This window comes from Garra rufa, chromosome 12, assembly GCF_049309525.1.
Source record: "Garra rufa chromosome 12, GarRuf1.0, whole genome shotgun sequence".
In the NCBI taxonomy this organism is placed as follows: domain Eukaryota; kingdom Metazoa; phylum Chordata; class Actinopteri; order Cypriniformes; family Cyprinidae; genus Garra; species Garra rufa.
In genome coordinates this window covers 14,894,703-14,907,697 of record NC_133372.1, presented here as the reverse complement: position 1 = coordinate 14,907,697, position 12,995 = coordinate 14,894,703, and the positions used below count along the sequence as shown (strand labels likewise).

At 38.0% G+C, this 12,995-nt stretch overlaps 1 protein-coding gene across 1 annotated transcript in view; it reads right to left on the bottom strand.

Moving 5' to 3' along the window:
* Positions 1–12,995, bottom strand: part of unc80 (unc-80 homolog (C. elegans)) — a 96,558-nt gene that overhangs the window by 31,364 nt on the left and 52,199 nt on the right. Inside the window, exons 24-30 of the mRNA XM_073852515.1 lie at positions 10,404–10,616; positions 10,155–10,290; positions 8,345–8,478; positions 7,523–7,703; positions 7,221–7,433; positions 3,384–3,484; positions 3,098–3,298 (exon numbers count right to left, since the gene is read on the bottom strand). Of these exons, the coding sequence (XP_073708616.1) occupies positions 3,098–3,298; positions 3,384–3,484; positions 7,221–7,433; positions 7,523–7,703; positions 8,345–8,478; positions 10,155–10,290; positions 10,404–10,616 (1,179 nt within the window). The remainder of the gene's footprint in view (positions 1–3,097; positions 3,299–3,383; positions 3,485–7,220; positions 7,434–7,522; positions 7,704–8,344; positions 8,479–10,154; positions 10,291–10,403; positions 10,617–12,995) is intronic.

Sequence of the window (12,995 nt, the reverse complement as noted above, 5' to 3'; positions counted from 1 at the left end):
AAAAAAGTCATCTCCCTCATGCTTTAATGACTTAGACTTTGAACGGCTAGTCATGCAGCACATTAAGTCTGTCCTTCCCCCCTCACTGGACCCCTTCCAGTTTGCGTATCGGTCCAACCGCTCGACCGAAGACGCCATCTCCACTGCACTCCACTCAGCACTCACACATCTGGACAAAAAAGTCTGAATGTCCGAATGCTGTTCATAGACTTCAATTCAGCATTTAACACTATAATGCCCCAACAGCTCACACAAAAACTGGTCCAGATGGGGCTTAACACCTCACTGTGTAAACTGGCTGTTGGATTTCCTCACAGGAAGACCACAAGCAGTACGTGTCGGCAGTAACACATCCAACACCATCATTCTTCACATGGGGGCACCTCAGGGATGTGTGCTGAGCCCCCTTCTCTTCACTCTACTGACCCACGACTGCACACCGTCACACAGCTCCAACCTCTTCATTAAGTTTGCGGATGACACGACTGTGGTGGGTCTCATTAACTACAGGGATGAGACAAACTACAGAAGCAAGGTGAGCCGCCTGGCCACGTGGTGTGGAGACAACAATCTCTCTCTGAATGTGGCGAAGACGAAAGAGATTGTTGTTGACTTCAGGAGAGTGCACACTCAGCATGCTCCTCTGACCATCAACGGTGAGTGTGTTCCTGGATGTGCATATCACTGAGGATCTCTCCTGGACGAACAACACCACTGCACTGGCCAAGAAAGCACAGCAGCGTCTCTACTTCCTCCGCAAACTAAGAAGAGCTAGAGCACCAGCCCCCATCATGTACACATTCTACCGAGGAACCATCGAGAGCATCCTGTCGAGCTGCATCACTGTGTGGTTTGGAGCCTGCAATGCGTCCTGCCAAAAAACTCTCCAACGCATAGTCAGAGCAGCTGAGAGGATCATTGGTGTCCCTCTCCCCACCCTACAGGACATCTACAGCACATGTCTCACCAAAAAAGCCCTCTGCATAGCAGCTGATCCCACCCACCCAATGCAAAGCTTCTTCAGCCTGCTGCCATCAGGGAGGAGACTGCGGAGTCTCCAGGCCAGGACCAGCAGACTGAAGGACAGCTTCACCCATCAGGCTGTCAGGAAGCTCAACTCTCTCCCTGCTTTGCCCCCACTCCCCTCACTCTCCTCTTCTGCCTGACAAACTTTCTGAACTCTGACACACACACACACACACTCATATTTTTTTTTTAATTCTACCTTCGTCTTTAATGTTACTTTTTGTATTTAATGTTACTGTTTGTATTTAATGTTACTTTTTGTGTTTAATGTTACTTGTATGCACCATGGGAGTATTGCAGTTTCAATTGTCTGTATGTCCTGTACATGTGGCAGATTTCATATTTTTATATAAATAATATTTTAAACACCAAGCTCATTACATTATTTATACTGTTGCAATTTTGCAATGTAAATGCTTTCATGCTACATTTTAGCTTCGTTAAATGTGTAAATGCATCTAAATGCCACTTCAGCTGCTTCTGTTTCTTCTGCAGTGAAAAGTTTGGTTTTGTTAATTGGAAACAACCCTATAGTGTCTTATTAAATTAAGTGAAATTAATAATAAAATATAAGAATTGGAAATGAAAGATGATGCATGAATTTAATAGTTCACCCAGAAATTTAAATTATGTCATTAATTACTTAACCTCATGTCGTTCCAAACCCATAAGACCTCGGTTCATCTTCTGAACACAAATTATGATATTTTTGTTGAAATCTGAGAGCTTTCTGACCCTGCGTAGACAGCAACTCAATTAGCATGTTAAAGGGCCAGAAAGGTAGTAAGGACATCATCAAATAGTCCATGATTGGAATGACATGAGGGTTAGTAATTAATGACAGAATCTTAAAGGATAACTATTGCCAAAATGCAACCTGGGATGTTTTTTTTTTACTGTAGACGAGACAAACATATATCTCTAAAAGCATAATTACGACAAACGAGCCGTTTTTGAGATTGACCGTGATTTCGTTTTGTTTTCAATGGTCGGTGAATGGGAATACTAGGGGCATAAATTTGAGTGCATCAAAATCTATATTTTTAAAACACTAAGAAGACTCGACACACCATGAAACTTTGCTCGAAGTATCGCCTGGGTCTCTACACATGAACTCGAGCATTGAGAACATTGTTTGTGTACACACAGTTTACTAAAAAGAAAGTTTTTGAACAACTCACTTACACTGTTTGAGTTTCCGCTCCCGGCCGTCTTCCCAGTCAAGAGGTGTCGATCTCCGAATGCGAGGATGGATAGCTCCTAAAGCATATTTCCATATAAATGCACGGCTAATTCGTTGTTTGTCGCAAGTGAAAAACAATATTAACCTTCTAGTTGTAAAAAGACCGTCATATAAGCCTAATATTTCGTCCTATGGAGTCCATTCATTCGCATTCGGAGATCGACACCTCTTGACTGGCAAGAAGGCTGCGAGCGGAAACACAAACAGTGTAAGTGAGTTGTTCAAAACCTTTCTTTTTAGTAAACTCTGTGTACACAAACAATGTTCTCAATGCTCGAGTTCATGTGTAGAGACCCAGGCGATACTTCGAGCAAAGTTTCATGGTGTGTCGAGCCTTCTTAGTGTTATAAAAATATCGATTTTGATGCGCTCAAATTTATACTCCTAGTACTCCCATTCACCGGCCATTGAAAACAAAACGAAATCACGGTCAATCTCAAAAACGGCTCGTTTTTTGTCGTAATTATGCTTTTAGATATATGTTTGTCTCGTTTACAGTAAAAAAAAACAGCCCAGGTTGCATTTTGGCAATAGTTATCCTTTAATTTTTGGATGAACTATCCCTTTAAATATAAAAACAAGAACTCATATGGGACATTTTTTAACATTTTAAAGTTTCCTTCAGAAAACAGCATGTAGCACACTTGAGCGCTTTTAGAGATTTTAGAGAGATTATGTATACTGTAACTGGGATAAATAACTATCAATGCTGCATTGCTTCTGCATTATAATTAAACAACAAAAGTAGTTTTATGGTTCTAGAATTTTGTTTTGTGTCTGTCAAACACTGATACTGTACTACAGAAACACTGAATATTATTTAACCACCTCTTTGCTCTTCTTGGCACGGCCACTGATATTGCCAGTGGTGCTGTTCTCTTTCAGACTGTCTACTGTCTCTCCGTATAAAAGCTTGATGGCACGGACGAGCCGAGCACATGAGCGACTGTGGTGCTGATAGCAGCGAGGGTGGCAGAAATCCACATGAGTGCAGATGAAACTCTGCTGGTTGCACAGCAGAATCATGATCTGGAAATTGAGAAAGAGGTTTGTATCATACATATATTACACATATTACATTTACACAGGCAAAAATAAGAGTGTTGGCATTTACATGCAGCCATGACATGTTGCGATGGTAGTTGTCCTCAACACCCCCTGTACTGCCAGGACCCTCAGGCTCAATGCTTGGCTCGCTAGCACTCCAAGGACTCCCTAAACATTTAACACATGCACACATTTTAATAAAAAAAATTAATTAAAGTTAAATGCATATTTGTTAATTTAGCATATTTGTATAGCATATCTATCAGTGACAATGACAAAAATATGTTTCAGTTTGGATGTAGGCAGTTTGATTGTCTTTGACATTTATAGTTTCCATATAGAAAATATGGCTTGCATAGTCCATAAAATTATGTAAATAAAGCAAAAAAAGATAAAAAAGCGTATAAAAAATGAAATATTAAAACAGTAGTCTGGGCTTTTTATTGGCAGGTTCCTGCTTTTGATTTTTTTTTTTTTAAATATCAGTATTACTTATACCTCGAACTTGAAGATTTAAAAGAGTAGCATTAACATTTCAAATTGTGAAAAATATTTATGATATCATAGTTCAGTGTTACTCAAATTAGGATTTCTGAGACATATTTGATGAAGGAACTGCAAAATAGCCATCCAGTTTAAAGTTAAAAACACACCTTGCATATTTTTATGTAGTTTATGTCATATTAACTATATATATATATATATATATATATATATATAAAAATGTACAGTTGCCCCCCCTGTGGTTAGTCATGGAATCCTCGACAGCCCCGCTGCAACTGCTTTAGCCAAGCAGGCTCGGTTGTACTAGACGGTGCTATATAACCCTCAAATGAAAGCAATTAAAGATTTGGCAAACTATCCAACGTGTTTTTGCAGAGTTGAGCAATGCAGCCAATCACAGACATATCTGTTGTTTCCGAACAATTAGAAACACTTGTCAGAATTCACTCACCACTGAAAGCGCCGGATTGGTTTTTATTAAGTGCCTTTTTGTGCGCTCGTGAATCATCTTATGAGTGTAGACGCATGTAAATAAAAGATTAATTGTGTAGTTTAGAGAGCTTTATTAATTATAATAGAATTTTGTGAGATCTCTATGAACTAAGATTAGTGAGGCTTTTAGTGATAATAAGCGGAGCGTGCTTTGCACTTTCCAGGCTATAATCCATTCAGAATTTGTATGAAACTTGTTTTGTTATGTTTTTGGAGTGACATTTGCATATTTACGCTGGGTTTATTCTCGAAATAAAGGTGAAGCAATAGACAAGACCAAAATATATTTTCCCCTTCTCCCAAAACAACTAACTGTTTCAGCTATAAAATAGTTCAGTTTTGTATGTAATGGCAAAGTGGTTATATTTAGTTTCGTTTTTTATTTAGCTAATTTAGAAAAAACGTTTGGAGCCCTTTTTATTCGTTAAATATAATTTTGTTTGTTTGTTTGTTTTTTTACCGAACAGCGCCCAGCGGAAGACTGATCATATAGTCTGTTTGATCAGTTTGCCTTCTCAAATCATCGACTTGCCTAAAAAGAAAATCTATAGATATAAAACAGTTCAAGTATAAAACAACGGTACTAAAGCATCGTTAGCCAACTATGGTCGTAAGTTCCGTCGTTACCAACATAGTTCAACAATTGGGTGTTTCCCGAAACCATAGTTCAAACGAACATTCGCAAACAGCGTCGCAAACTTACGTGGTTGGAACTACAGCTCTCGACCTGTGGTTAGAAGCATAGTTTCTTGTTAGGAAGACATATGGGCTCAATAAATAATTTTCTTGGGCACAATAACCAAGCTAACATGCAGTATAATCTATATCGTCCATTCAATTTAAATATAAATGCATTTTAATCTATGTATTTTTGTGCGTCCTTTAAAGTGCCGTTTCTGATAAGTGCGCATGTGCATACACGCCTAAGGGAACCCCGGAGTATGACGTAAGAGGGAACCCTTGATAAATCAAACATCAAATAAAGCGAAATGACAGGAAACAAAAAATAATACATTTTTCCACAACAATGCATCGTACTATGGAAGTTAATCAGCGAGTTACGTCGTTGTACGGGAAACGCACCCCTGAATGGTAGTTTAAACTTTACAGATGAAAGTGCGCTATTAGGCGCATAGTTTGTGCAGAAAGTGGAAGCTAAAGCTTGCAGGACATCGAGGCGCCAGCGCGATCACTTGCATTTTTTCATTGGAAGCAATTTAAAATTATCCGTCATTTTTGCTCACAAAGTATGAGTAATACATTGAAAAAAACGTTACAGCATTTTTATAAAATAAAGAAAACAAAAATTATGCGCTTTCTGCCGTCTGGTTCTTGAACAGGAGTGCTTAACAAAATGAAGCAAAATGCATGCCTCACAGACATAATAAATACATTTATAGAAAGCTTTAAATTATTATTTAACGAAATACAACAAATCAAAACAAAAACTCTTTCATGTAATCCGTAAAGATGAATTTCTCTCTAAAGGCGCATCCGAAAAGGAGATTGCGTGTCAGGTGTGCGTTTCCCAAAAGCATCGCTAGCCAACTATGGTTGCAAGTTCCGTCGTTACCAACATAGTTCAACGATTGGGTGTTTTCCGAAACCATAGTTCCGAGGAACATTCGCAAACAGCGTTGCAAACTTACATGGTTGGAACTACAGCTCTTCTTGTTAGCAAGACATATGGGCTCAACAAATTATGCTCTTGGGCACAATAACCAAGCTAACATGCAGTATAATCTATATCGTCCATTCAATTTAAATATAAATGCATTTTAATCTATGTACTTTTGAGCGTCCTTTAAAGTGCCGTTTTTGATAAGTGTGCATGTGTATAAATGCCAATGGGATCCCCGGAGTATGGCGTAAGAGGGAACCCGCCATGAATCAAACATCAAATAAAGTAGTAAAAATATAGTAAATTAGTCATTTGGTGCCATGTTCAATATAGCTGCATTTTTGAGATCTCTAATCAGTTAAATAGCAGAAGTTATTACTCGGTGACGTCATTAACAATGGCCTTAAGTTGTTGAACTAATGTGGTTCAAACGACTGAGATGCGACCTTGTTCGGGAACAACGTGACTAGCTAGTTCGATTCCACAACAATGCATCATACTATGGAGGTTAATCAGCGAGTTACGTCGTTGTACCCCAGGATCTTTGCGACACAGAATACGCAAATTTATTAATAAATAATTCATTTATGTCCTTACTCTTTCCTCGACACATTCATTGTTATTTATTTTTGCCGGTGCTTGGGGCGAGTTTTAGTCATTATATAGATCAATCGTTTAAGCCTATTGTGTGCGCTTGAACGTGGATTCAGCTGCGCTGAAGCACAGTAAACGAGTCAGTCTCGAAAGTGAAGTTTCGTGTTGTTTCCACCAGCGCTGCTTTTTTTTTCCTTCACCATAATTGATGGATGTCTAAATTATTAAAATAAGGAGAAGCCTAAAACAAAAAAAAAAAAAAAGGTTTTGAAATTTTGATAAAATCGCCTATAATGTTGTATAAACTAAGTTCTCAGCATTGCATATTACTAATATTACTAATTAGCATATTACATTTACTAATTAAGTTTTCATATATTTAAGGTAGGAACTTTACAAAATATTTTCATGGAACATGATCTTTACCTAATGATTTTGGCATAAAAGACAAATCGATAATTTTCACCCATACAATGTATTTTTGAGTATTGCTACAAATATACCCATGCTACTTGACTGGTTTTATGGTCCAGGGTCACATTTAGTAAAGTTTACTATTCATGCCATTTTTTCCATTATTCATACCTTTCTTGTACTTGTACTTATATTTTTACAAATTTAACATTACAGCTCTCAGAAAGATGAGATCTAGCCAAAATAAATCATACAGGGCTGGAGAAGGATTTGTCTGACCTATATCAGTGACAGTATCTCTACTCTGCGAGAGCAGCCGTTCCGATTCTGCGTCATTCTCTGACTCTGAGTCCTGTCTGGACATCTTAGTGCTTTTCAGACTCCCTGCCCGGCGGATAGACGACAAAGAGCCTCCTTTCTTAACTCGGAAACTCCTTGCTCCTTTTATCTGTAGCAACCGAGAGCCACCAATACGGATCTTCCTGATTGGAGCTGGGGAAAGGAGACAAGACAAAATGATATATCGAATTGAGCCTTGATCAAACATTTACATGCAGACAATCATTCCTTTTTCATTTTACCCAGTGGCTCTTGTGATGATTTCTTTTCCTCACAGCCAGTGTCAGACTTGAGGGTGTGGCTGCTGCTATTCAGAGAATCGTGTCCATCTTCATCATCCAGGATTCCTGCAAAGCTGATCTTCCTCTCATAGCGGTGGCGGCCTAGCTCAGGGTCCAGACGCAAACGACAGCTCTCTAAATCCTATAAGAGCCGAAAGACAAGTCTGTTATATGTATTCTTTTACTGTGCAATGTAAGATCCACTTACCCTTCAATCATCAGTCAAACAGGCTGAATATACACCAGGGCTGTAAGCTAGTAAGAAATGAACTGAACTGAGATATTTAAATTCCAATTAATTTCCAATTCCTAGTAAACTATTTAGGAATGTTCTCCATATAGTGGACTTCTATGGAGCCCGCGAGTTTGAACTTCCAAAATGCAGTTTAAATGCAGCTTCAAAGGGCTCTAAACAAATCCCATCCCATCTAGCGAAACAATCGATTATTTTCTAAATGAAATTACAAATGACAAAATTTACAGCTGGACTATGTTGATAAACTTCCATCTCATTTGCTCCTCCAACTTCAAAATCTACCTACATTGCTGCAGAAGTACCGACCCAGTGTTTACAAAGAATGTGCAAAGAAGATCAAACGGCCTTTACAAAAAAAAGGTAAATCAGCAATGTAGGATGATTTCGAAGTTGGAGGAGCTGCGTTGCTGTCTTTGCAGAGTCAAAAAGCTCTCTGAACTATCCCTTTAATAGTTATAGTTTTAGTTAATAATATTAATAACTCTGATGAATGAATCTAGTTTGAGGAAAGCAATAACACAACTGACCACAAGGGGCTCTGTTCTGGGTCTAGGAAGACAGGGAAATGTCTCTCGTAGGAAAGTGGTGATCTCCAGAAGAAGCTGACAAGCAGCCATCTTCAGAGCAAACGGACATCCACACTTTGTGGGGTTGACGGTGTCTGTTGAAAGAATCGTAAAAAAATCATTAGTTAAATGCTCAACTGTTAGATTTGAAAAGTTGGTCCCACTTTATATTAGGTGACCTTAACTAGTATGGACTTACATTTAAATTAATCATTTGATACAATGCATTTATGTACATACATGTTTTTACATTGTACTTGTATTTTAAAAATAGCTGCACATAATTACATCTGTAATTACATTTATAATTACACTGTTGACCCATTCCTTACACCTTAACCCACCCTTAAACCTACCCATACCACCAAACCTGTCCCTAACCTTACCCATATCCTACCTCAATAGCAGTAAAAATGTTTTGCACTACAATATCAACACAATAAGTACAATGTACTAGAGCTGGGCGGTATGACCAAAAATTTATATCACGGTATTTTTCAAAATTATACGGTATCACGGTATATGACGGTATTTTTTTTTTTTTCATGCATGACTAGGTGTTAACCACATTTCCTAATAAATTAGAGACTAATTACTGCAGTATATTGGCTTACATTGACCGGACTAGTATTAACCCAGGTTTGATTGGTCTCACAAAATGCTGCTGTTCACAAAGAAGTGACAGTGGCACTCATAATTGTAATGAGGTGAAGAAATCAGAATTCATGATTTGCAGTCAAAATACACAACACTTTATTGTGCATTCTTCACAAGTTCACATTTACAAGTCTACGCGTTTTTCTTCCAGCAGGAGGCGCTGTCAGATTGGTAGTATAGAAAGTAGCGCAACAAATGATTTTGAAACGTGCAGCGCTCATATTTATTCAATGGATAGCCTTTTGAAGTTTCATCGCAATTCTTGTCTTTCAGTCCCCACATTTTAGAGCACCTGAAATCATAATTATGACTTTCATAACCCCCTAATAACACTGCAGTCATCAATGAAAATTAAGAGCTTTATTTAAGACTTTCAAAAACAAACCTTACACAAAATACGTTTCTTTTTTATTTATTTTTCCCACCATGTTCGGGGCACAAGAAAAATATTAAGGGACTAAATTAATATCAGCATATAATCGTCTCTCATTGTCTGAAAGAATGCACAGATGCTGAAAGTCAGTTTTTACTTTCACTTTAACATATTGATCAGTTTCCACGTTGCTTGTGTGATATCCATTGCCTTTAAAGCATAAATATTAATAAAAATACAGTATATAGAAAAGACATATCTTTAAAATATTGCGACGTAACACCAATGTAAAGCCATTGTTTTTCTCTCACTGAAAGCTACATCTGTCTGCGCACAATGCGCCGATCTCTGCCCTCATCTCTGCAGACACACCCCCTCTTGAAATTTCGGCATTACAAGTTTTGCAAATCGCTAACCCTGGGTCTTTCTCAGATATAATGAAATACGTCCACACCTCAGATGTGTTGCTTCAGACAAGCACGTGCAAGCTGCGGTTTCTGTTTGCGTCAACATACGTGTTCCCAGCGCTTTGTACGCACACACTCACCGGTATTGGGGTATATGAAAAATGAATATCATTAAAAAAAAAAACACCGGTATTCGGTATGAAAAGGTATACCGCCCAGCCCTACAATGTACTTATTTTTTATGCAAGTACATGGTAGTTAAGGCCACCTAATACAACGTGGGACCGAAAAGTTCACTATCTGTTTCATCTGAATTCATCATTTCCACTCTTACTGTCATCCAGATAATCTTCATCCTCATCCTCCTTTTTTGCTCGCCTCTTGCTCTCTTCATCATAGATAAAACCCAAGATGTTTGCTGGACTCTCACTGTCTGAATGGCAAATTTCACTCAGCCGAGTGCCTATAGCCTATTTGAGAATACATATATTAGATGCAGGCAAATACCACAAATTAATTTTTCAAAAATTACGTAAGAATGTTTTCTGCAGGGATGACTAAATTTACATATAATGTGACTCACATCTCCCCACTGGTAAAAGTGTTTGGCTGCATTCCATTGGAGCTTTGTGTTTCTTTTGTTTCCTGCTACAGGCGATCGTCCTCTGGACAGCCCTCTCTTAGTGATATTTACATGGTGACCTTTCATCCACTCTGGCCAGTTACCACGGTTACAGCGATGCACAAAACGAGCACACTCCAGGAAAAGTGAGGCCCTTGCCACCACAGGCGCTTCCTGGTGAAGACATTTAGCAAAATGAATAAGATAATATTCGGTTTCTTATGTTCTCTGAAAATAAAGACCAAATTTTAATCTTGATTTAAAGATGCTCTCAGTAGTCATTTATCAATTTTAAAAAGTTATACACAAAGAGAAATTAACAGCACTTTTGAGAAATATAATTAAAATAATGTAAACTCACATGAGACAATTATAGACATATCAATGGTCTATAATAATAATAATTTGACTAAGAATAGTCAAATTTTCTCAAAAAATGTTTAATGATACCCAACATTTAACAGGTTATATCTCATCCATGGATTGATGTAGAAACATAATGATCATCTTTTAGAAAAAGGGCATGTTATGATCATTAAAAAGTTGAGAGTTTTTGTTAGTGCACTTTTCATCTAAGTGTATTGGGACAAAACTAGTGCTCCAACCGCTATACCAAGCATAGCCAAAACATAAAACAAGCAAACCAGAAGAGTCAGAGACTATAATACAGTGGAAAAAAAATGTTTGCAGCTCCCATGCCAGAGATTGAGAATAAATCAACTGCAAAGTGTGAACGTGGTGGTCACAGCTAACACACCATGAAATACTTCCATCCAAGACACATATGTGTCAGCGAAGGAACTCACAGCAGACAAGTGCAATGTACCAACGCAAACACCAACATCTGGTGAAAATTTATTAAGACTGAATCTAAGAATGCCCATTTTATAGATGTGTGTAGTATACAGTTAGGGTCAAAAGTTTACATACACCTTGCAGAATCTACAAAAAATATTTTACCACAATAAGAGGGATCATACAAAATGCAGGTTATTTTTTATTTAGTACTGACCTGAATAAGATATTTAATATAAAAGGCGTTTAGTGATAGTTGTTCGTGAGTCCCTTGTTTGTCCTGAACAGTTAAACTGCCCAGTGTTCTTTAGAAAAATCCTTCAGGTCCCACAAATTCTTTGGTTTTTCAGCCTTTTTGTGTATTTGAACCCTTTCCAATGACTGTATGATTTTGAGATCCATATTTTCACACTAAGGACAACTGAGAGACTCATATGCAACTATTACATATTACAGCAGGTTCAAACGCTCCCTGATGCTGCAGAAGGAAACACAATACACTAAGAGCCGGGGGGTGAAAACTTTTTGAATTTGAAGATCAGGGTAAAAATAACTTATTTAGTCTTCTGGGAAACGTAAGTATCTTCTGTAGTTTCTAAAGGGCAGTACTAAAAAAAAAAAAAAAGATGTCTAGGCAAAAAAAAATCTTCATATGTTCAAAAGTTTAATGCATTGTGTTTCCTTCTGAAGCATCAGTGAGCGTTTGAACCTTCTGTAATATTTGCATAAGAGTCCCTTAGTTGTCCTCAGTGTGAAAAGATGGATCTCAAAATCATAATCATTGTTGGAAAGGATTCAAATCATGAACAACTATTTGTTACGGTCGGCGGCTTAAGCAGGATCTTGTTGCCTTTTGTCGCCCCTCCCTTGTTTTCTTGGCGTTACGCTATCTCTACGAGCGTGTAGGTGCGCTCTCTTTCTCTCTCTCTCTCTCTCTCTCTCTTTCTTTTAGGTGGACGCACCTGTTTGTTTTTGCGAGGCTGATTAACAGATAGTGGTTAAAAAGACGCCAATGAGGAGGAGAAGGGAACACAGACGGATTCTTGTGGGCCAGCCAGCAAACAAACTTTGTCCTTTTGTTTATTTTTTTGTGTTCTTACTTTTTCTTTGTTAGTTGTTGTCCATTATGTTAAGTGTTATTTGGTTGTTAAATTCGTCAATGTCGTTATCCGTTGAGTGAATGAATAAATAGACTTGAATAGTAACCTCGTGTCCTCATTCTTTTTATGTTACATAACCTCTCTTTTCGAGCCATTTTAACGAGAGGTTGTAACATAAATTGGGGGCTCGTCCGGGATGATTTGACTGCGTTATAGTGATTGAGTAGGTTAACGCTCCGGTTAGTTAGAGTAATCCAGCTGGCCGTGTTTAGCGCCGGACCTTCCATCGGATTACTGTTTATTGTTTTGAGTTTTTTGTTTTAATTTGTTATTTTTGGAGGTAATCCGGGGAGGAGATTCTATCTCTTAACTGGTAACCCTCTGAAGACTAGGAAGGTTGTAGTTAGTCTTGTGGTTAGGAAGTTAGGACCGGGGTGTGCTTGCTTGATTCGTATGAACGCAGCGGTAAGTAATGGCAGCGTTTGATTTGAACGAATTTATTAAGCAACCAAGTGTTGAAAAACTGGACAACTGTCGAAAAGATGATTTGTTCATTATTGCTCAGCATTATGATATATTTTTTTCTAGAACACTACTTAAAAAGGACGTGAAAATGTGTTTGCTGGCTGGTCTTTTTGAAAAAGGGGTGTTACCTGAC